Source organism: Phaethon aethereus (assembly GCF_964289735.1).
Source record: "Phaethon aethereus genome assembly, chromosome: 20".
In the NCBI taxonomy this organism is placed as follows: Eukaryota; Metazoa; Chordata; class Aves; order Phaethontiformes; family Phaethontidae; genus Phaethon; species Phaethon aethereus.
In genome coordinates, this window is record NC_138596.1 from 980,173 (window position 1) to 1,005,700 (window position 25,528).

The following is a 25,528-nucleotide window of genomic DNA, read 5'->3' on the forward strand; positions in this document are numbered from 1 at the left end:
TCTACTATGCTGGAGAGGCCAAGGCCTGCCCCAGGCAGCTGATCCCACGCAGTTCCTACATCAAGCTCGAACAGAAAGTGCTCAGTGTGACACTGATCCTTCACAGCTCCAAAAAAGGGGGTTGCAGACCATAAAATATCTGGCAAAGCTTCACCAAAACAAGGTTATAGCACTTTGGTGGAGATCTCAAAAAGACACATCTGCACCCACTCCATCAAGACACAAATGACCTCAATTTCTTCATCTGACAGTTTCTCCAAATAGTATGTTCCTGTTTTAAAATTTTTGACATTAATATATTTCCTTTCAACATTTTTCATTCTGAAAATACATTTCCCCTGCCCTGAATCTGGTACCAAAATTGGAGGAGATGGTAAATCAAATGTTTTCCAGTTCTCAATATCTGTGGTTACTTTTCAAAACCATATAAACCACAAGGCTTATATTTTTGAGTTAGAAAAGTGCCTTTGAGGAAAGTCATAAACTACTTTCTGTTCATTCTCTCCTTTCCCTTTGTGCATACATCACTCAAAACCTGCTGTGATCACAACAAAAGCGATGCCCGCGGGCTGATGAGGTAAAACAGTGGTTTTGCTATTGCGTCCTTGCAAAATTCTGCTGCATTATTCACCCGTTCTCCTGAAACGCCCTTGCAAGAGAAACCCACTTTCTAACTGAGGCTCCTTGTGGGTCTTACATGGAGAAAGTGAGACACCCAACCCCAGAGGAGGAATTTACCAATGAAAAAAATCTCTCAACACTTTTTCTTTGTGTCAAAAGACATTAAACGTCCCATGGTCCAAGACCTGGAAGAATTATAGTCAACTAATTAAAAGATACATAATGCAGAAAAAAAAGCAACCCCAAAAAAGGAGGCTAATGTGACTGAAATGCAGGATCACAGCCACCAAACAGTCAATTACAGCTGAAATTCCAGACCAGAAAAGGTCAAGAACGAAATGCTAGACAGACAGCTTATACCTCTTCCTTACAAATTATCAGGATTCTAATAAATGGTTATATGTAATATATAACAAATCCAACCCATCCAGTAGACAATCAGTGAATTTTTATCTATTGTTTTGTGCGCCTTCTGCCCCAATAAATGCCTGAAATCTGTCCTCTGTGAAAATTCCTATTAATCTCAACAAGCCTTTGAGATATTTTTCTGAAAGAAAAATAAAGGTTCTAGATATTTCAATGCCACCATAAGTGCAGCTAGCCCATTTGCATTTAAAAACTAAAAGATATAAATGTACAGGCAACGCATAAACTGGGGGTGGGTGGGGGAGCAGAATTATTCAGCCAATTCCTGTTTCAGCAGCTTCATGGGTACACCCGACGCTGTGTAATTTAAATTACATCTGAAAACCAACAAACAGTATGTTACGTGGATTAAGAATTAATCAAAGTCTCTTATCAAAACCTACTTTGTGTCAATTTTTTCAGAAAAACGTCTGTAGTTCACACCAAGTGTGTGCTAATTTTGTAGAAGAGAAGGCTGATAGGGAACAGAAATAATAGCACTTGATGGTGCAAAAAATTAATGGATACATTTTCTAGTAACAAATTTTGAATTTCTAAGAACAAGGTGATTTAATTAAAAAGATACAAAATTCCTCCACAGAAGCTCACAGAGGTTTTCACGCTGTGCCTACTTTTAGCAAGCACATGTAACAAATAAAACTTCCAATCCCGTTTCAGTATTTTGGAGCTTGAGAAAATTATTCCATATGGAATTTCTCCTAATGGTGTGAAATGACATTTAAAAGACACAGAACCAATTTTAGAATATACAGGTATTATGCAATACACGTTGTAAAATTCTGGGTTGTAGTAAGAAAAAAAAAAGAGGAAGTAGATACAATAAAGAAACAAAAGGTAAAGTGCTACATTATTTTAAAATAAATAGAAAAACTTCAGAAAAAGTATGTATATGTGAATATGTGGGTGTTAGCCGGTGGGGCATGGCAGTGCCATTCTCCTTTTGCTTTTTAGGAGGCTTTTTCAGTAATTTGTTGCTACCTGGATTTATCCCAGGGTCTGGGGAGAGATACCTAACATGCTACATAACCATGGCATGGGCAAAGATGTCATACGTACTGGAATTAACGGCCACCAATCAAAACAGATATGACATAGATTAAACATTTTTTAAAAAAACTAAGATTACGCCATTGCAACAGTGTTTGTCTTGCCACACAACACCCCTCGTGCTGGAGATTTGCCTTCAAGAGTAGCTTAACCGACAGCAACGCGAGCGGAGACATGGCCTCTGACCAACCTAGGAACGGAACGGGGAAACCTCTTTGAAAACAGTTAGAAATTCAGACGACGAGAGACCACCCGCTGCCCCAGAGCATCCCTAGGAAGCATGTTCCCCGGAGCTGGGAACTTTGGGCAACTTCTTGTTTATTCCTGTTTCTTTTGGAGTAATTGTTATGTTTCCGTCGTAGGTGTATCCAGTTAAAATATAACCTTGCAGCAAGGCTAACAAAACTCTCTTCCTTGGTTTCAGAGGGAGGGAAGAGCTAAGGGTAGTTAGTACTTCAGAACCTGCAAAAGACAGAGGTGGGACATGTTTTTTTTAGCCGGTCAGAACTTGATAGATGCAATATCCTGAGAAGTGGGTTTGTTGGTATTGCTGCTCCACCCTCCTTGCACCAATCCATTCCTCATTTCTTATTGAGAACACGTGTTCTAAATGACATTTAATGGCATTGCCGTAATTTGCCTCTATTTTTCCAAACAGTGCCAAGGATTGTATTTCCTACTTCGCCCACAATGAAATGCAACCTCTGCTTGCTTTGCATCCACACTGATACCAGAGTACAGCTGAGACAGCCATCGTTTTCTGCAAATCCAAGGTCAGTTTTCCCCTGTTCTCATTCAATTCACCTTCCGAATATAAAAGTCACAAAGGGTTTTGCTTAATAGACATGGCACTGTACCAAATAAGTTATAACTGGAAGTGAAGAGGTAAGTAAGAATGTAGTTTTCCCCATAAAGAATCAAAATCCTAACAACTTGGCAAGCAGCCAAGAAGGCAGAGCTCCAAACTACTGAGAAACCACGGTAAGAAGACCAGTACCAAAGCAAGGGCTTTAGCAACCCTTTGGAAACCACCATGTTTGCCCCGTATTCTCCCCCCCGCCCCGTGCCCCAAAATACATGTTGCTTCAGTGAGGTCTGGGTCCACCCCTATGCCATGGCTGTGGGGCCGCCTCGGACTCATCCTGTGTGAGTGCCTGTGGGTGCTGCTGCAGTGCCTGGGGTCCAATGTTCACAGCACTTCTCCCCAAATTAGTGTTCAACAAATGTACTCTCAGGGACAGGGAGGTGAGCACGGACCTGTGCAGGCAGTGCACCCTGCGCATCAATTATCTAATGAGTGTCCACGTCCTCTTCTGATCAGCCCTGCAAGTTCACCTGAACCAAGGTGGTCTGTGGCTCTTGGATACCTTGTCACTACCAGTTAGATTGTCTACAGTTGTCTTAGGGGAGATGATTGTTTTTTTGAGGAATATCACTCATGTTCCAGCAACACCATGACCAGGATGAACTTCCAATCCACCCTTCCCCATCCCTGCACACTGTTTGTGAATGTAAATTAACACCATCTTGGGGATGGGGAGGATTTTCACTCACAACAGTGTCCACCCCTATTTCAGATGCACCTGCACCAAGAAGGTCAAAGGCTCTTTAGTACTTTCTCATGGTCTTAGGAAGATCAGGTATTTCCAGGAATGATAACAGTGCACTTCCAAGAACGCTATGACTAAGGAGTAACCACTTGGTGATTCATCTCAATCTCCACTGACTGCAGCGATGAGACACCCACTAAGAATAAAAGCACCCCAGAGCTATTCGCTCGCAGGGAAATGTCTCCGGTGCCGGTGTCTGCAGACAAGCAGAGGAATGCTGCCATAAGAGCCTGATCAGTCTAAATGTTAATTACATCCCACCACTGAACCCTCCAGTGCAAAAGTTACAAGAGGATCAGATGTCACAAAACTGTTTCATTTCAGAAGCAATAAATTGCTCCGCTTTAGCACAATTTCTAGGGCTCCAAAACTCACTCACCATGCCCAGCCACCATTCCTTAACTGCATCTCCCGCAAAAGACAAATACGCTTTTTGAACGTGTAACTATGTGGGTTTAGCTGAATTCAAACGACGAGGAAATGAAGCAACAAGACAAGACAGAGAGGGTCCTTCTTTATAAGGTATGTCTGGCTCACTCCAGCCTTTGGCTCGGTTTCTAATTTTAGCTACAGCTTTCTAATCGACAGGGCTTTGAACTCCACCGCACAGAACGCTTCAGATCTCCGAAGGGAAGTAACCACACGCAGCTACCACAGTCTTAAAAACTCCATACACCGCACACCTACCCTATAATTTTAACGTTAAAGATTTAGCCTTTTGGGAGGTCTGTGAGTCTAGGTTCACCAAAGCATTCATTACTTGTTCCTCCAGTTCTTCATTCACACATTCGGATTCACCTTGGGCGCTAGCACAGCCAGGGGAATACCTGCATCAGACAGGAGGAAAAAAAAAAACAAAAGGAAGAAAAAAGCCCAAAACTCAGTAAGTTCCTCACTTGTAATCACCTGATTATGAACATCAGATCATTTTCAGTAGCCAGACTCCTCATTTAACATGAATGGTTCCTTATTTCTCCATTTGCCAACCAGCTGTGACTGTTCCGACCCATTTCTTCCGGCCCTGGGATAGTCATCCAGCCCCGCCTGCCAGAGCAGGGACCCGTAGGCCGTGGCTGGTTTCCCCCGCAGTCTCGCTGCAGCAGGTGAAGCACCCCGCGGCGGGGATCGGTACTGACGTGGAGATCTTCACATCACCTAACGCACTGCCAGTAATTCGAACTGCAGAACCAGTTTACGTTTTGGTTCATGGGCCAGACAAAAAAGCCGGGTCAACCCAAAACAATTCCCCCTACCCCAGTATCAAAAGCAGGGGCGAAACTTCGTTTCAGTTCGAATGAGCCAGCTGTTTCACTCAGCAGGAAATATTTTGCTTCACTTCAGGAGGGAGGTCAGTATCTACAAGCTTATCTTCTGGTGGTTCTTTGCCATCTTTCAGACAGACCTGATTTAATAGAAGCGTCTAATTCAATTATGTACCTCGCACGTAGGATACAGGCCAGCAATTCCTGATCTGGAGTCTCTGGTTTTGATCCACTGTGTTAATATGACAGCATGCAACACTATAGCACAGGGCTAGCTCCACTAATTGTATTTTCTCTAATATCCTTGCAAAAGCATTTGGCTACGCATTCAATGCTGATTTCATGTTTCTCATTTGATTCTTCTAGCGAAAAGCTGGAATTCCTCAGAGGCCATTGAGCCCACCCCTTCCTGGGATCACTACGCTAAGCCATACCTTGGTCTAAACTGCCGACTACATCATTATTGAGAAGTCAAAATTTAGAGATCAAACAGAAATACAGCTGGGGAATGCGTTGCACAGGCAGAACACTGAGAAAGAAACTGCCATGCTGGAGAGGAGAAAGGGAAATGAAGAATAGTGGGTAGAGTAAAAGTGTATTAAAAGCAATACAAGTTTTTCTAGAAAAAGAATCTGGTCTTTCTCAATGGCACTAAAAGGCATTCTTTAACTAAGGGCAAAAGAGAGCCTTTCCATTCTGAGAAATTCGAGTTATGAAAACATAATAGGAAACCTCACAATTTCACTAATACATGCTCTATTTCTCAGTGAGTCAGAAGTTCACATTCTCCTAACGCAACCTCCCAACTGAAAACAATCCCCACACTTCAAGCAAAAGAATAATAAAGCACACATATGCTTCTTATAAAACAATCCTTACAAATAACCATGGCTTTTGTTTTCATAATGGCTAAAATTCATAATTTCCCCCCCAAAAACACAGATCAAACAAAATGCACTCTCATTAAAAGAAAAGGCTCGCTTGTCTGAGCGGAACAGCCACAACATTTTCCTCTTATTTTCCTAGCGCTTCTTGTCAATGAAGATAAAGGAGAGTCGCTTACCAGACACCGCCGCGTAAGGCGGGCAGGCTCAGCGCGCCTCCGCCCCTGGTACTCCGGACAAGGACCTTCCTCTCCCTCACCCCACATCAGCCCCGAGGGGCACTCGCATTCCGCTCCCACGCAGCGCGCACAGACTCCGGAGCAACACCACCACCTGAGGCACTGCATGCGGCACGTGAGCAGAAGATGCCCTTCAGATCTGGTGCCAACTAAAGAAATAGAAATGAAACCTAACCAAGAAGTTCCCGAGTTTTGGGAACATCCTCACGCAGGGCCCGAGATGACCCCCACCCAGGGAGCAGAAGCGTCCCTTCCCCTTGCACTGTGGCAAAGGAGAGCATCTCACACCCTCGGTCTGAACACGCCCGTGGGTCACCACCGCAAACGGAAGTTACTTGTTCATACTTTCAGTACATCCTGGTTTGACAAAAAGAAGGGCACCTATTTTTACATAAGTGGCAATTCTAAAAATAATACTAAGAAGTTGCTTTCTAGGCAGGTAATGAACTCCAAATTAATAAAAGCCTAAAAATATAACAATCGTTAACCTTTTGCAAGTAATTTGCAACAGTTTTAATGATTTCCACATCTGTTAGATGGGCTATAACCTCATTATCACAGGTTATTAAGCACCAGATGACAATACATTCCCTAGCACGGAAGGACTCGGAGTTGCAGACTGATGGGATTTGGGGCACACGCCGCGGAGGAGACAGCTGTGCATTCCCTCGTTCCCTTCCAATTTTTTACACCCTCTCCCTACATCTTTACTGCCAGGCACAGCCAGCGAGGCGACTGAAGACACTGACCTCGTTGGATCCCTGTCCTGCTGAAACCGTGGCTTGTGTTCTTGGGTTCAAACCTGTTCAGGCAAAAAACACAGCTTCATCATAAAATACTTCTTTTCCTCCAAAAATTCACCCAAGCTGTTTTTACTTACTTTAGCCAACAGCTCCATGCATTTTTTCAGTGATAAAGAGATTAACGGTTTTTGTTCCCATAAAACATCTCAGTGTTGAGGTGTCACCACGCTCCCAGAACTGACAACACCCACTGCGTGGAATGAGCCATGTCTCAGACCCCACCGCTGGGCGCTGGGGCTGCCTCACCACACCTCTGCAAGCCCAGGAACAGACGGGATCTGCCATAACCAGCGTAGAAGTCAACGTCCCTGCACTAAGTTAATGGCGCTTTCATGGAAAGGGGAATTCAGGAATTTAAAAACACTTCCAACAGCACTCCAAGAAAACTAACAATTTCTTCTTTCGACCTTATCAATCCTGCAAAGGTGAAGAAAACTAGTATCGTCCAGGATAAAAGGGGGAACTTCTTACCCATGTCCTTATTTTCTGGCTACTTAGTACTAAGACCGTCAGGAACAGCAGCAGCAGCAGGTCTAGTGGACTGAACTGCAGTTTGGGAAAGAAGCATCACATGCAGAGTACCATCATAAAGCTAAAAAGATATATATTTTTTTTCCCCTCCAGACATCTCTGGAAATCCCCATGTTCCAAACCTAAAAACCTTTAACTGTCTCTCCTAAGTAGTTTTCCATGAAAAAAACCCTGCTGTTAATACTAAAAAGCCATAATACATGTTTTGAAGTCATCCAACTTTCTTTATAGAACAGTAACAATAGTTTTATTCTTGTTTAAACGCCATTCCCACATGTTCTTCTGCCAGTTCCTCTCTTCTGCATACTTAAGAAGTATCAGCAGATGCTGAACGGGGGCCAGAACCTCTCCCTCTCTGAGGCCGATGCGTACGGCCACGCTGCTGAACTCCACCGGGACGGGGCAGGCAACCAGGCCCTGTGCCGCATCGCAAGCGCTGCAGCTTCGTCCCTGGCAGCGAGGTGAAAGGCGCCAAGGGTGTCCTGCTTCCAGCTCCTAAGGTTCCTAGTTCTGTTGTCTACACAGTTCCAAAACTGGTGCTGCTGATTCAGGTATGTAACATCAGACACAGAATTTGTTATCATCTGTGGCTGGATAATCGAATCGCCCAAAGAAATCTGTAGGTTACACAGCAGAAAGACAACTTGAGCCTGAAGAACACTTCATCTTTTCTGCCAGCGTTTCAGAAGCATATTAAAATAACCCCTTCAGTAAAGTCGCAATTCACTTTTTTGTTGTTTTTTTTTCTAACTAACTGAGACAATTCCGATCACTGAAGATAGGTAATCAGGTTCAAGGAAAGTTTGTTCTTTAAGTATCCAAATGAGAATTAAATTTTTTTGAAAAATAGAAGTTGAAATAGAAACTTCTACATGTTGAGACCTGATGTTAGCAAAGTATTTAGACAGTGCTTAAGCACACGTTAAAATGCACAGCTAAACCATTTGGTCCACTTTCAGTACCCCAACACAAAGACTCAGACCTTCGGCTGAAGAAGTCCATGTATTTTAACCTATCCCAGATGACACCAACCTATTTCATCCATGGAACAGCTCCATGGATGAAAATCTCACCCAGTGAAGCTGACACAAAAATTTCCATACACATCAACTAAGGAAGCATTTCACTAGGCTTGGGTCCACAACCTAATTTTTTAACCCAGTTTTTAATTAATGCTTAATTTCTGCTTAAATTAATGAGATTTTCACCTAAATTAGGGTTCACATGAGCTTTCTATCACATTGTACCATGAAACGCTTTAAACAAAACATTCGAAATACAGGTCAAATCTTGTGCCACATAGAGGCAGGGATGGAAACATTCTTCTGTGATGTGTTGTAAGGAGTCCAGCTTACCTAGTGAAGCAAATAAAGGTGCAACTGAGCTTTCTCATGGGAGCGTAGGGCTGCAGCTCACCTGGGGTGGGGAAACTGTGCTGGAAACTCTTGTACCACCCTGCTGGAAAACACTGAGAAGTTCTGCGTAAAAGAGGAAGATCATGCCAGAGCTACCTGCAGGGAAAGCAGGAGTGCACATCGTAAACACCGAGCTCCTTCCGATGTTCCTCCTATGTAGTTTGGGACATTGCTCTTCATAAAAACTGCTTTTGCAGATTTGCTTACACTGACCAGTTTTCTACCAGTAGAAAATCAGGGGGAAAAACCAAGACTGCAGCACCTCCAAGTTTTCTGGCACTTTCTCTTCTGGAGCCGGGTTATCGTAACAGCTCTAATTCTTTCCTTAGCACACAGATTGACTGGCAAAAGCTAACGCTGTCAGCTGAGTAAAAACTCCAATTAATGTTGGGTATTTAGAGACAAGATCAGCATCTTGTAATTACAACTGAAACTAACTTTTCCAGCAAGAAAAAAGCCTTTTATTGCCCAATGCTTGACAAAGGTGGAATCGAAGGAGGGAGGCATAAGTACTGGAACAAGGCTAAGAAATTTAAGAACATGTTACGTTTTGCCACTTCTTACTTTTATTAAGTATTTACTTTGAAATTCACGGCTTTCCAGTATCTGTGTGAGAGCCTTCTTCATAAGCTCTACACAACACGTGTTAAAACTTGTACGTATCTTTCCCAATAGTTAAAAAAAAAAACAAAACAAAAAGCTTAAATCTGCAGCAAATCTTAGTGTCATCTTCCCCAGTGCATGGGTATTTTTAGCCTTAACAGACCTGCTGAAAGATATGGAAAACTGAAATGAAGGCCTCTTCAGATCTTATCTCTGTCAATTTTTTGTAGATGTAGATATGTAGGAATTCTGTACGAATGCTTCGCTTTTCTTTTCACTTCCACATCTTCAGTCTGAGCACTGGGGGAGGATAAAAGCAAGACACGCTAAGCAACCCACAGCAGTATTTCACTCCTCACTCTCAGCCGCTGCATGAGGGTGCCCTGCATCACGCAGCACCACGTCCCGCCTTCCCGAGGTCTGCTGCTGGGAAACTCACTTCTCCCTCTGCTGCTTTTTCCTTGGCTGTTCCTCCAAGGCACAGGTAACAGTGAGCAGCCAACGACCACCCCCTCCAGGCTGGCAGCTCTGGGTCACAGCTGGCTTCCTTTCTGTCCCTCAGACTGTGTTTTCAAGACATAATGTCTCCCACACTATCACCAGCTCCGTGCATTCCTCCTTTTCTTCCTCCTCCTCTGCCTGTGTGGGGAAACAGGCTATGAGTAAGAGCGGCGTGGAACGGGCAGGTGTGGGCAGCCATGACCCACGCTCTTCTTGGGCAGTACATCGAACCAAACTGATTTGCTTTAAAATCTGAGAAAATATTGTAGCTTTCTTTGAATCAAAAATATGGCTTGCAAAGTAGCTTTTCAGCTTCCCTTCAGGTTACATATAATATAATTAAGAGACTCAAGCAAACAAAGTGAAGAAGACCCATTTGTCCAGGCTGGATCAAGCTCTCCACAGGCAGAGTGCAATTGCTACTTGGCTTATGTTGAAGAAAAAAATGGTAAAATTCCTATTCTAAAATATTCCTCCTTCTTCCTATAGCTAATTAAATCTCAGAGCGTTAGGGTAAAACTCTTTCTCCAGTACTGATACTCAGTATTGCCAGAGAAAGCAAGAATCTTCAAATAACGTGTTCTTCATGCATCTCTCTGCTCCTCTTGCTGCTTTTGAAAACCCCACCGTGAAGCGCCAGGAATAGTTCCAATTACTCCAAAATGCGCCCCAAATGCTCAATCTGCTCCCTCCAAGCTCTCCAGGTCACATTTAAGTGATTGCAAAATAGCCAAATGCTTTTCCATAAGCCGGCTGGCTCAAACCATTCTATTCTTCTCTAGGACACGTTAGAGACGTTACACGCAGGCTCAGGCAAAAACTTGCCCGGTACTTCACACTGCGCTGCCACTGACTAAACAGCTTACTTTGGATTTTTTCAGTGTTTCTAGTACTAGATACAAGGCCGAATAAAAGATATCACTGCTACAGAAGATAAAAGAAGCAATGGCTATTCACCTGCAACATTTATAGGTTGCACGCTCTTAGATAATAAAAAACCCCTAACCCTTGAGTGGCCCTACACGTGACCTGCAAAGTCAGAGCTCTTGGGAGGTTAAGCAGAAAAGAAAGGATACCTGTCAGCTCTCCACCACCGTGTTTGAAGAGATTTGTTGGTTTCTATGGCAATGGGGAGGGTAAGGTGGCTGCCTGGTTACAATTATGACTGACGCACATCTCAAACAATCGTTCTCTTCCTGTTCGTATGACATAAGAAAAACAGGATGTCGAGAGGTGTTTATCTGAATGAACGAGATAAGCAAGCTCACTGACATTTCTAAAAGTATAAGATTTAACTAACAAGATGTTATTGATTTTCTGTGGAGAAAAAAAAAAAAAGCCAACTGCTGCACTGCTGAATGTGATTAAATTATGCATGGAAAGATCCTTTCCCTCCGAACCCGCAGGAAACCGTTGAGGAGCTGTTATATGAGCCTTGAATACCAATGGAAAGTCTTTTTAGTGCGAGATACTGAGTTACACTGCTGAATCAAAATGGAGAAAAACAGCTTACTGTGCAATATCCTGCTGCCTCCCAAAACCGTACTTGGTTCAGGGACTGCTGATGGGGTGGGCTACAGAGAATCGGGGTGCTGCAGTGCTCCTACTGCTAGACAGGGAAGCCAGGCTGGGTTATAAAGCAGTTTGTGGCAAGGAGCACCATTTCACAGGCGTTTCTCAGGCCTTTCACTCAACCTCAGTAATCACTGCAGGTACTTTGGAGCATTTTAAATGTCCATCGGTGCCTGAGAGGGAACCTTATCACTCATCGCAATTTTGTAAGTGAGGGAACTTGCCACATGCCCAAATCATGTAGCAGAGTATGGTGCTGCAATCACTGCTGTCCACTAATTACCACGAGCTGGTACAGCCCAGCAGCACACTGCAGTTTAAAGCAGAAAACCAGCTCATGTCCAAAAAGCACCACAACATTGTCCCAGGGGTGGTTCTGGAGCAGAGGAAAGGTACTGGTCTTCACACCCATGCTCTCGTCACATATGTGTGGGCAATACACCCAGCTAGAAACATCCAGCCACAGGGCAAGATAATGATAACGTGACCAGGAGCTGGTTGAACAGACCGCAGGTGACCCGGCGTCAACTCGCATTTGCTTTAATACCTCATTCCTTTTCATTTGGGAAAAAAGAACTCCCCACAGGCAGGGAGAAAGGATGAGGTATCCCTGGAGACAGGTATGTTAGAAAAACCTAGAAGTGCAGCGTCGAAAGTAACTGCCAGCGGCTGCCCCGCTGTGGTAGCAGGAAGAATGGGGTGTCCAACAAGGAAGCTGGAATCGATAGGTGAGAGGCTGGAAGTGGGACATCTCTCTGTGTTTCAGGAGAGATTTGGAGTATATCAACCACTCAGAGCAGAATGGTTTACATGGAATCGAAGAAAAATAATGAAGGAGAAGGATAGCATGTTTCAGCCTGAGTTTGCTGAGGGGTTCATTCCTGTTTAGGAACAACCGAGGACTGGAGTCTCCTTAGTCTTCAGCCTCACAGTAAAATTAATACTGCTAAATATTTTGGCTTGGGATGTCCAAGAATTAGCTGATAACTGTCAAACAGGGAAGTTCAACAATCTTTCACATACTTATTTGTTCATAGTTTGACTATTTAAAATGCACATATGATTTAAAATATAATACTCATTACGGTCCTTCGCACGTCAGCGTATACCATGGAAGAACCAGACCATACGCTGCAGTGCTCCGACCACTCGTGTGCAATCATGTACAATCATGTCGCTGTACACTGCTAGGCACAGGGCCAGACACTAAAGACCTGGTATTAACAATACTTTGTTTTATAGTACATTGGCCATCACAGACCTATCTGAGCACATATTTAGAATAATAATGATGTAATAGAGAACAGAGAAAACTCTTAAAATAGGTAATTAGTACAATTGCATATTGAAGTGAAGGATAATAAATATGTAGACTCGGTAATAGTTTAAAGAAGTGATCTGCGGGGAGCAGAAGGAGGTAGACCAAGACAGTTGTCCAAGGAGAGCACCATGCAGTTGCTAGGGTTTAAAAGGTCAAAGTGCCTGTGCACTGGCACAACAGCCCCATCCCGAAAAGGCATCACACAGTGTGAGAGATGTGACTGAATGTAATACCTTCAACAATTCTTTGTGCTATCTACAGCACCCCCACCCAGGAGTTGCAAGGGACTTTATGAGCCGTAATAGCTTGCAGCTGGTTCAGAAGAAGCTGGCTTTAGACCCCGGGGACCACCAAGGTAAACACATTAGGAAGTTTGTACTGGCTTCCCTGGTGTTGCAAAAACATCACCAAGTTTGACCCAAAGCTACCTGAACAACCTAACACTCTGCATGTGTTTGTGAGCTGCAGTTACCCAAAATCCTTTCAACCTTTCAACCTTGGAGGTTGACCTCCTCCACCACCACTTCCTTGATTTCAAAGATCTTTATTTCAAATGTCTTTAAAATCTCCCCATCAGACTTGCACACAGCCAAGGATGTGTTGATCTCCTAAATGGAATCCTTTTACTGTCCTTACTGTGACCACTTCAACACTTTCTTGCGAGTCAGTGATGCTACGAAGACATACCCCAAAGCAGCGCTGAATGAAGCACTATCATATAGAGAGCTGCCAACAGCATGTATTACTTCAAGGACAACAGCCCTCCATGTTTGCATTTTTCCACATTGTGCAGGTGTTGGTTTCCTTAAAAAGCTGCACCTCAGGCTATACATTACAGTTTATAAGGCATGACAGTGCCGCACTTCTCCCGCACACGGGCAACTGGGCAGTGAAGCAGTTTACCCAGTCTCCCAGCAGAACCCCCAAGGAAATGAGAACAGGTGCCCGATTCTGACCTCCCTCATTTTCACATCAGTATGGATCCAGCTGTTTTAACAGTTACTTCTAACTTATTCTAGGCTGGTATCAGGCGCAGGCACAGATCCTCCTGGGTGGCAGGGACCATGGGAACTCTCAGCGTCCCCAGCAGCCTGTGCCTGGAGCTGCTACATGTCTGTGCCGTCTCCTCTCGCCCACCGGGATTCCAGCTGCACCAGTCCCATCTTCTCAGGGCTACCAAAAAACCCACACCATAGTCAGAATTTCATTCACAAATCAGTTCTCTAGGAGCAGGACTGATTTCCAAAGTCCTTTAGGAAACCACAGATGACTTTTTCTACCTGTGTTATTCATATCAGAAGACACAGGGTAGAACAGATCTGTATAAGGTGGATTTCTACTTACTTTTATGTAAATTTTGTTTTCCCACATGGTGCACATATTTAAGTCAGTATCAAAGGAACAAAATGGAAACCCAAATCATTGTCTCCGGCTTGGCTGGCTTACAGATCAACTCCCAGCCTTTAATTCTAGGAAGTGAGTGACCACGAAGTCTCATGACAGCCAAAGGCCCCCCTCTTCCAATCTGACTCGCTGTTTGTCTTGGAAGTAGCCAGGTTAACGCTGTCCCATTCAGCCTGCAAGGGAATGCGGGGCAGACTGAAAGAGGGAAAGACAGACAGACAAAAAGATGGAGAGAAAGACACGGCAAAAGACTGAGAGACAAAGACTGGCGGCAGGATGAAAGAGCACAGAACGAAGGCAGGACCCAGCCAAGCCAAACAAAGTTTTCCTTGAGTGATTACATCTGCTGGAGAGTCCCCAGCTTGCACTCTCCTTGCTGAGAAATTATTTTAATTGTGTCTAGGACATTTTAAAAATCCCAAGCAAAGCTCCTCTGTAATCATGAAAGTTCTGAACTGCATGAACTTTTGTTATGCTGAATTACTGATAGCTTGCTACATACTTCTTGAAGTAAAAGCTGAAAATTGCTTTACAGAAGATTTTTCTGAGGTAGAGCCCTCGGGAGGGAAAACCGATAATAAATCTTAATTTCTTTTTCCCCAAGAAAAAAACAAACAATTTAGAAAAATTCTTCTCCCTCCCAATGTCTGTGCAGCTAAGTACAAAGAGTATCTAGAAGAAAATGAAAAGAGATACCTCCTCAAATTGGGCAAAATTAACTAAGGTTAAATGAATGATCTGTAGAGCCAAAGCCTACAATTCTGTGAAATGGCCTCCCTCCCTGGAAGTCAACAGGGACCGTGGCTCTTCCACAGCCACTAAAGCCCCTCACTATTTAGCTGATGGTGGAGCGCGGGCAGTTGGGCAAGAGCGTATTTCCAGCACCTATGCCAGGACAGTACTGTGCATCAGGCTGCCACAGGCATCTTCTTGTATATATGAAAATCAATACTCGTAAACCAAAGAGACAGATTAATATTAAGCAAATTTCAAGTTGGCTGAAAGAACCACGATTCTGCCTTGATCAACACACTCCCGGGGTTATCTGAATGCCGCTGCCCGCGGGCTTCACATCATGGGTCCAACTCTCTCGTCTGTGGCAAACACCCTAGCAAACCTCCCTCATCTTCAAGCCCATTTTCCCAGCATTAATTTGTACCCTACCACTCACTATGATAACCAGAAATACCAGAGAGTTGACAGACTCCAAGTACCTCATTTCTCTCCTCCATAACCCAAACATCTGCCTGCATCTATCAAGTAACTAGGTATTTTATTTACCAAATTTGAGGGTCAGTCATTGGAAGATGCTGCAAAGGCAAAAAGACCAAAAAAAAAAAATCACAAAGTGTGTTGAGTTCACCCTCACCTCGCCACAATTGCACGCTCCAATGGACCATGTCACAGGTGTGTGGTACCTGGGAAGGTGAAAGCATGACTGAGGGGGGACACCTAACACGTCTGTACCCATAAAACAGCCACCCAAAGGTGTGCTTTGGCACATACACATCTTTCAAGTACTCTGAATTAATATCTGACTGTATTTCACCGCTTTGCTGGTGCAAAAGCAAAGTGACTCGTCCTCGTTACATCTCTATTGCATATTGCATGTGAGTGCAGCTACACCAACCAACCTGAAGCCCAGGTTCCACAGCTCGCCCCGCTGAAAAGCAGAGAGCCCCGTCCCTGCCCCAGCTCGTGCAGGTTCTGGTCCTCAGCAGACCAGTTCACAAGCCAGCACCACCCAAGCTGACGGCAATAAACTTAACTCGGCTGAAATACGGATCAGTTCTTTCTGGGCCAATGAATTGAACCAACCCAGTGAAGGGTCCAAGGTAGCAGCGCTGGAGCTAAGAGGATGACTCATGTGCCCAGGACTGGGTATGAGGGCGTGAGGGAGAAGGGCAGGGAGCAAGACCTTTCCCTTGCAGCTGCAATTAAGCCGCTAGATCAGTCAGTACTTCCATGTGCTCTATTCTGCCAAAACACACGTCTTTCCTTATAACGTACAGAGGTACACATTATTAACTCAGTAATAGGCGGCAATGCATATTCTTCAGTGAACAGCAGGGTAATTAGGTACAATGTTGAGTTTTATGTGCTCTATGACGCAAAAGAGAAGGCCTCAACTTAAAGTAAAACTCATACCTCAGCCATGGGATGGGATCTCTTAGTCTGCTGCAGCACAGCACGGCCAGACTAAGATGCTGCAGCACCTTGAGCAGGAGTTGCAAGCGCTGCTGAAAGGATGCAAATGCACAGACAGACATCAGCATCATCCAGATTTATATTTTTAAACAGTAGGTCTTATAACAACTTTAAAACATTATCTATCCTTAAGATAGGCAGCGTTTCCAGGCAGAACCTCCTCCTCTGCTCAACTCTTCAAGAAGCACAACCATCTCTCCATAGCCAGGATCACGCCGTTTAGAAACACCAGCTCAGTATCTACCTAACGACACTTCAACAACGTGGCTGAAGAAAACCTCCATGGATAGAAACACTCGAAGCTGCCAAGGGAACCGGCAACAGTCAGCCTACCACGGTGCTGAGCGAAAGACTAGGTGGCACCTATGAGATGGGGAGCCTGACCTGACCCAGAGAGCAAAGGGACCCATGGCTCTACAGCCCCTACCACGTGGTACGGTCTGATGGGCAAGGAGCACAATTTGAGAACATCTATGGCAATGATCTCAATCTTCAAAACTGGGGAGGGTTCCCTAAAAACCTGTGGTTTGTTGAGGAGGAGGTTAGGGCTTTGTTATACATTTATTTGCCTCTTGTTTTTGTCTTAGTCGATAACATTCATTTCCAGTAACTGTCGACCAAAGTGGAAAAGGAGTATTTAACAATAAAGTGCTAGAATCCATTATGAGTAATGGTAACCCATGTGCTTTTATGAAACAATAACACATCAACATAAAATAAATCAGTGCCTTTTAATTTAACAATGTAAATTACCCTCCCACCTGCTGTGAATCTCCGTAAGGAGAAAAAGCTAGCTGCATATTTACCAAGCTGTCTATCCCAGTCTCATTCTGAACTGGCCTAATGCCCTGGGGTTAGACTGTAGGACTCTGTCATCTCTTGCACTCGTATGACCTAAGAAAGGGAATGTGGCCTTTTTCCCACAAGCCCAGAGTGAGAACATCATAAAAGCTGAACTTTAGCCCCCTTTTTGGGCAGGCAGCACAATAGCAAGGAGGATGCTGTTACTCCCTGGAGGCTCTGCTGCTGAAAAACATCACCAAGCTCAAGTAAAAGGTCAGTAGTTAGGATTGCATCTCTTGTTTTCTTCAGTTTTCCTCCTCTGTCAAAGGCAGTTAAACATTCTTTGCACACCCCCCCTCCCTCCTTCTGAGAAATGCAGGAAGGAAGTGCTTGCAAAATAGTTTAATTTAAAAGAACGCACAATCACACACACAGCAAACACTGCTTTAGATTCAGAGCAGGACATGTGCATTGCCTCACAGTTCCCACTAACACACAAATGAATCCCTGCAGCAGCTGAGTTGTTCCTCCCTCCCCACACACAAACGTGGCTGCATTTTTCTCCCAAACCCTTTTGTTGAGGGGCAGACACCTTGGGTGAGAAGATCTGCAGCTACCTGCTGCAGGCAACCCCCTCTGCTCCTGTAGAGCACACCCCACCCGGCAGGTTCTTGTCAAGCTGGAGAAGAGGACATCTGCCTCGTGAATGAGGGTCCAGGAAAGAAGGATGCAGAAAACACTGTCATCGCTGAAGGCACTGCGTGGGAACAGGCACCAAGAGGCAGTAACGCGGTCCTGGGGTGTAGGACACAGTTTCACCACCAGCCTTTCTCATAACTAGTGCTTGTTTGATTTCACAGTATGCTTTTCCTCCAATGTTTGTTACCTGGACCTTGCCAGTGTTCGTGACGGTTGTTTGGGATTGTTGGATTTAACTTGACCCTTGTCTTCACTAGATGTATGTGAAAGAACCAGAGTGGGAGGAAGCAGCTCTCACACTTCATCCCTTTTTGCAGAGGGAGTGTAGAGACCAGCAGGCAATTAATGGCAAACTTGTCAATCAGTTTATGTCCTATGACCACACATCCAGCCTAAACAGAACTCTTCTCAGTCACACAGTGTTGTCATATCCCTGGGCAAACAGCATTTACTGTCACAACCCTGTTTCTCTGACTTTTCAGAGACTTTGGCCATCCTGAGGACTTGTCTTTCCTTGAGCCATGAACCGTGACAGCCACCGGCACAAGTCAGAAGGGGCTCACAAGTCCCTCCCTGCTTTCACTTCTTTGAGAGTGACCAGTCCTCCTAGCCACAGCCTCCTGAAATAAACACCTCGGCCGCTCGCAGCTTCTCCCAGCGCAGCAGCACTTTTGCTTGGTGGTTTCAGCAAATCTGATCACGTTACCGCTGTCCTGCGTTCCTTACATTGCTCGGCTAGCAAGCGGTGGATTGATTTCAAGTTGGCACTCTTGTACTTAAAAGGGACACTGTCAACAAATCACAGTCCTATCTCTTTTTTTTAACCCATTGCTGTCACAGTGCGTAATTAGATTAATAAAATAAATAAGAGACCAGTGCACACAGGAACTGAGCAGAACTGCACCCGCTGCCCGTTAAGAGTGATGTCTTCGTCCTTCAAACAGGATGGCTAGGACGAGCAAAGACACAATAAATTATTTTCTAGAAGGAAATTAAGAAATTTTGCATGCTGTTAATGCGAGCACTTTCCCATGTACAGTCAAGCAGCTTCACAAAGGGAAGATTAATACTTTCACAAAACAGGGAAACGAGACTGCCAAATGCCACAAACTGGCTGGGGATTTCGGGTCTTCAGCAGGACCTGCAACTAGGTTGCTGACTTTTGCTTTTTTTCTTTTAAAGTTGACAACTTCAGTTGACAGCATCTGCTTTCAGCCTGAGCAGTGGGGAAACCTGATTTTTCCTAGTTCTAGGCTATTGCCCTGATGGGTAGGTTTTTCGGTTTTGTTATTGTTTTCATAAACATAAAGCTATTACTGCTGTTTATTATACTTCCCACCCCCTGTAACTTTTACTTTCTTTTCTTTTTCAATTTGTGTTATTCATGTGCATTTCTGGTAGATTTAAAAATAATCGTTAGCATTTAAAAAATGCCTTCAGATTTTAAGTGAGGACTCCATAATACTGCATTCTGTAAAGACCTTAAATAAGAAATAGTTTCTGTCCCACAGAGTACTGTAAAGGCATTTAAGGAGCTTACTCCCCACCCCATGCCTGTTGCAAGCCCAGACAAAGGACAACAGAAATGTGAAACAGAGGAGAAGGAATGAAATAACCACAGAAAGGCACATCTGGCTGGGCAGACAAGGTGCTTGTGCAGGTAGCCGGCATGGAGCTGGGGATTTTTTTTTCTTATCAAGATTGTTAAGAGTTACACACTGGTTTTCACATGACAAAAATGTATAAAAACCATAAACTGTGATGAAAGATGTGTTACAAATAAAACCACCACATCAGCCAGTATTCATATGGGGTCAGAGTGGCCAGATTTCAGTACTACACAACTTGCTTCACCAATTACTTCCACAACTCTAGCCTAAAGACCTTATCATTAAAACAACATACTCATTCTTTAATTCTAGAGTTTACACTCACATTCAAGTTTCATCCCAGCTTCACCAAAACGTAGCCTTAAGTAAATACTATTTTGACTCTGAGTACACTGGGCACACTGCAAAGATAGTCACGCTGCAGAAATTACTTACAGTAACCTTTTTCAGAGAGAAAAGTCAGAGGAAAGGTTGAAGAAATCCTGTAGCGTCAGTTAATTCAGGAAAAACACAACCCCACAAAATATTATTTTCTTACACTATGAGCAACTGCTGAAATTTCAGGGTAAGTTTTAAAATTACCATTAAGTTGGAATCTGACTTGAATTTTACCCCAAATCTTCCAATGACCCAAACAGAGAACTCTTGGAGGTGTTTTAATTCCTCACTAATTTACAAGCTTAGCTGACTCAGAGGTGTGGGCTCAAACAGAAAAACACTCAAACAATTCAACATGAGCAGCATCAATGCGAAACAGGGAGGGCAGGTGTAGTTGCTGTGGTGGTTGATAGCCTTTCCACCCCCCTCCTTCCATTCCCAGGTACAACCAGTCCTCTTGCTGTTGGACACAACCTAGTAGGAGGTAGCTTTGGAGTATCTCAGGCCAAAGAACAATAGGATGGCTTCCAAAATACCTACCAGAAAATGCTGAGTGAGAACATGGTAATGCAGACAGGGCTCTGTGTGGATGCTCACACCTAGAAGGACTAACCTAAGGTGCTCAGCCTTACACATAAAGCATTCAGGCTAGATATATAAGGAAAATTAAGCCTCAAATATTGAAAAGTTGTTTCTCTGTCAAGATAGACTTGATATTCTGTCATATGCAGTTGTACAATAGGGTTATACAGGATCTTGAGAGGTGTTTCAGTGATTGCTCATCATCTCTTAGCAGCCAATCTTTGCAGGCTTTTGCTGTAAGAACCAAAATGAAATTCTCAGCTCAATGGTAGTGAGTATGCTAAAGCCATACTAAAAAAAATAAAACCAAATAGCTGTGTTAAGGAATGGTTAAAAAAGGTTACAGAGCAGACAAGTCTGAAAAAAATATCTAAATATTGTAATGCAGCTTTTAAACAAAACCAGTAATGCAAGAAAAAGATCGCAGTTCAATTCTGAGCCTTTTCTTGGAGTGAGGCACAGAATCATATCCAGCAAAGGTGATTCATTTAAAGGTGAGTCCTCCACCTCATTCATTTCTTCCTTCTTTACGGCATCACAGATAGCATTTGACTCATCACTGCCCTACCCTAAAGACCTGATAGAAAACTCTGTCTCCATCATGCCAGACAACAGTCACTCCCTTCCGGTGTGGCCAGACACATCACCCTGGGGTGCTGTGGACCAGAGAGCATCCCTGGCCATTTCCTTGGCTTAAGGCTCTGCAACTTGTCAGTGCAGTAGCTTCTTTACTAAACATCAGCCCTTTTCTTTCTTTTTCCCCTTTATTTCCTTTGTTAAGCTGCTTCTTCTAAAGGGGAATTTTGGTTATTGAAGTACTTCACTATAAAGGGAAGAAAATCCTCAGTAGCCTGTTGTCAGACACAGCCTACAGATCCAACTTGCTTGTACACGAACCCCAGCGGTTTGCACTCACACTGCCTCTGAAGTGTTTATGCGAGACGTGTGTTTTTCCCGTTGTGGGGCCGTGACTGTTTGGCCGGGCTGGGTGATGGATGGTGGAGAAGGTTGTATCTGGAAACGTGCTCCGGAGCTGACAGGAAGCTGAGGGGCCTTTGCCAGTGCTTCCTTCCTGCACAAGGGGAGGACAAGCCTTGGCTGTCTCCTACCCTGAGAAAAGTGCTACCCTTCCAGCTGGATTACAGTAAAAATATTTTAATCTTTCACAAGATTATAATATCCTTCCTCTCTAAGTATAGCTACAGTGGTAGCAAGGCTTAGATAATGAAATGAACCGACAGTATAAAACTTACTAGTTGGCTACAGGGGGCTGGTCCTGGAAGCTGAACAAATGGAGGTCCAAATTTGGAGAACCCCATCTTCAGTCAAGATACAAATCATCAGTGTAAGAGTAACCAGTATCAAGCACTTCAACAGAAGGTGTAAGACCCACACAAGTAGTACACTGGAAACGTGTCCCTCTTGACAGCTTCATTCCTGTTTTAGAGAGCAGATCTAAACTCAAAGCATAACATTTATTACCCCTACAAAAAATAACGCTGCAATGAGCAATCTGTGAATATTCTGACCATGCGATCCACACATTTCTCAAGAGCATCCAGGGTGGTTTGTGTTATGGAGACTTTCCTTGGATGTCTTTTTCCAAAGACCCAGCCTGTAGGTCTTTTTGTGGATGATTTATGAATCTGCATGACATCCTGATGTGTAATCATCATCTGTCCACAGTAGTAAAAACACGTGCAGAGTGTTAAAGAATAGATATTACAGGTTACCATAGGAATTTTCCAAAAATTTTCTTTTCTTGACCTCCCAGATTCAAACCCTCAGACAACAGCAAGATCTTTCACGTAGGCAGGTGCTCAGAACCCCAAACTCATCAACCTGCTCTGCCTACAACCATGTGGACTGTGACAGCAAGAGCATGGCACAAGGGTGGTGGCTATGAGGACCACTTTCCTTGCTATCCCAGCAAGGGGATAGCCCAGCAATCCCATCAGGCAGGTATTGTCTGGATGAGTTTACCCGAGCGAGTCTGAAAAAGGGAGGCAGAAACTCTCAGGACTCTTGACAACAAAAGAAAAATCCCCAAACCTGTGAGCAGACAGCTCTCCTAACAGCCTCTATTTCTGAAAAAGGAATCAGACAAAAAGGCCTCACCCGTTAACAAAGAGGAGGGAACAATGGAAACTGTCAAAAAATAGCCCTCACGTCAGAACTAAGAATGCCCCTTTACACATCCAAAAAAGCACACAGCTGAGCAAGAGCCTGGGAGGCTGTCAGGCGCTGCTTCTGGCTTACGCCTCCAGGCCCTTCTCCTTTCCAGAAACTGCCAGAAGCACTCGATGATACTGAATTCCAGTAACCAAAGATGGGGATGGAAAAGGAGAGGAAATTTATGGCAGGACTGAGCTAAGAGTGAGTAACAAACTCCTGTCCATTCAAGCTCTCTGGCAAGGACACTAACGCTGAAACTTTGTGGGACACACATGAAAACAGTATGTGTGTGCATCCTCCCTGGGCTTTACTTTATAGGGTAAAGCAATTACAAAAGCAATTAATGAGAAAACTAAACTATGGAAAAAATCTGAATGAGTTGTGTAACACACTAATAAAAATCATGTGTTCTTCTGAATTGGTGAGAAGTTATAAAAAGTTGTTATAAAAAGTTTCAACCTGAAATACGGTTCCAAGAACACTGATATTTAGATGTGGACCAGGAAACCTCAAAGATCCAGTAACTTTCATGGCATGCAATTTAGCTTTGAATTCACAGGTTTTGCTCAATTTGTGACCCAACATTCTCCTCCAATAGCACTAAGGAAAACAAATGGAAAGCAAATCATGCTGAACGAACAGGAGAAGATAGGCAAACACTCAGACAAGCAGAAAACTCACCAGTGGGCTGATCACTTGAGTCACTGTCCTGATTCATCCTCCCAAAAGTGGCACCAAATCAGGATGTTGAGCTTCGTAGTCTACAGCTCAGAGGTGATAGCCCAAGCTCTTCCTTCTGAAAAGAAAAAATGTAGTGTTACTGTCAAACTGTAGGAACTTCACCCTCTGTGACAAAGGAATATCTTGTGTGTGGTCTGTTGCCTTTGTACCTAAGCAAGATAGTGGAGAGACTGCGTGCGTATATAACTTAGTGTACAAGTCACAGTACATTGCCTGAAGATCAGAGAACTACATGGTGAATTGGTGAATTATGTTAACCAAGAAACACTGAGAAGTGACATCTGAAATCTCATGCAAGTTAAAACAACATGTAGTTAAAACAACATCTGGATTCCTGCAATAGGTTGAGATTAGCTTTCAGATTTCAATTGCACAAACAGGAGTCTCTAACACTGTTTACTTGATTAACCAAACAAAAAACCAGACCTATCTAACATCCAAACTGGACAAACAGTCCACATGAAAGTATGTTTTTGCCATAGCTAAACAGCTCCTCCTCTTTGTTTGCTTGCCCTTCCACTCATCACATCTCAACTGTGGTAGAGTTGGGAACAGAACCCATGTCTCCCCAAATCCCAGTCCAGTGCCTCAACCACCACATCCTTCCTGCTGAATCACACTGCAGAATTGTTTATCAGGAAGGAAATTCCCCCTCGAGAGTACTCACTCTGAGTGTGCTGGTGGAACACAAATGCTTAGAAAAATACAAATGGACTAGCAATAACAACAAGTGATTTAAGCCTGTACAACAGGCTAAAGGTATACATCAGTATATCATTTTGTTGTTGTTAGCAGCAGTATAAGTAAGGCACCATCAAGCAGGACGTTATGCAGAACAAGCAGTGCATCCGGATGTCCTCAGAGTAATAGCCTCCTGCTCTTCTAAAGACAATACGTAACTTTGAAGACATCTATCCCATGTTCAGCATTAGGTGTGTGTCACTCAGAGGAGGATTCAAAAGGTTTATGTTCTTACCGTGAAGGTCACCTCTGGTAGCATCTCATGCCAAGCTGCTAAGTGCAAGCAGCTGTAGTATGTGATCTAGTGGGTCAGAATTAACCTCAACATGTTGTACTAGCAAAGGACCTTTGCTTTCTTTAAGGTCTTTAGCAAAGGAAAAAAAAACCAAAACAGCAGCAGGGCAGGGGAGAAGATACCAAATGTGGAACAAATCTGTTTTAGCCTAAATGCAGTTTACCCCATTAGTCGTTTAGAAAACAAAAAGGGTTGTAATTCATCCATGATCTGTCAGAGGACACAAACCCACTGAAATGGCAAGTTCATGGTCCAGGGCTCTGAAGAATTTGGCTCTGCTCGGCAGTTGGACAAAGGAGAAGAATTTCCCTACTTGCAAGCAATGGCTTTACAGGTTGCGTCCCACGAGACCCCACCACAGTAACCAACACAAACACACGCTTGGGCAGATTCCCAGAACTCTGACAAGACTTCTTTTACACTCCCTTCAAAAGTCATTGTATAGAAATTCCAGCAGCAGTGACTCTTGAGGGGTAAGGAACCAAACCCTCAATCACAACATCCTGGGGTCATGCTCATAGATCTAGAGCAGCTTTTAAACAGCGCATCAGAGCCAGACTGTGCTCAGTGATGCCCAGTGACAGGATAAGAGGCAATGGGCATGAGGTGAGATACAGGCAATCACGTTTAAACATCAGGGGAAAAAAACACTTTTTTTTTTTTTTTTTTTTTTTTACTGTACGAGTGACCATGCACTGGAACAGGCTGCCCAGAGAGGCTGTAGAGCCTCCATCCTGACTGGACACAGTCCTGAGCAACCTGCTGTAACTGACCCTGAGCACGGGGTTGGAATGGGCGATCTCCAGGCATCCCCTCCAGCCTCAACCATCCTGCGATTCGGTAGTGTGCTTGAAGGCTCTATATTAAAAGACTCATCCCATTTGGGGTGTACACAGTTGAAGACAGCCAAACGTTATCACCCAGGGGTTATGCCTGAGATTTCCAGACAAACTATCATGCTATCCCCAGTCTGTTCCCTGTTTCTCACCACCCCAGGAATCACTGCTCGCTGCAGAATACCTGCCTCAGTTTTGTTCTGCACTGCTTTGTTAGTTTTTCACATCACTGGCATCAGAC

The 25,528-nt window shown here is 43.9% G+C and overlaps 1 protein-coding gene across 1 annotated transcript in view; it reads right to left on the reverse strand.

Annotated features, from left to right (window-relative positions):
* Positions 1–23,392, reverse strand: part of EXD3 (exonuclease 3'-5' domain containing 3) — a gene marked incomplete at both ends in the record, with an annotated part of 225,725 nt that extends 202,333 nt beyond the window's left edge. The window contains one exon of the mRNA XM_082009000.1: positions 23,356–23,392. Coding sequence (XP_081865126.1) covers positions 23,356–23,392 — 37 coding nt within the window. The remainder of the gene's footprint in view (positions 1–23,355) is intronic.
* Between the last annotated feature and the right edge of the window lie 2,136 nt (positions 23,393–25,528).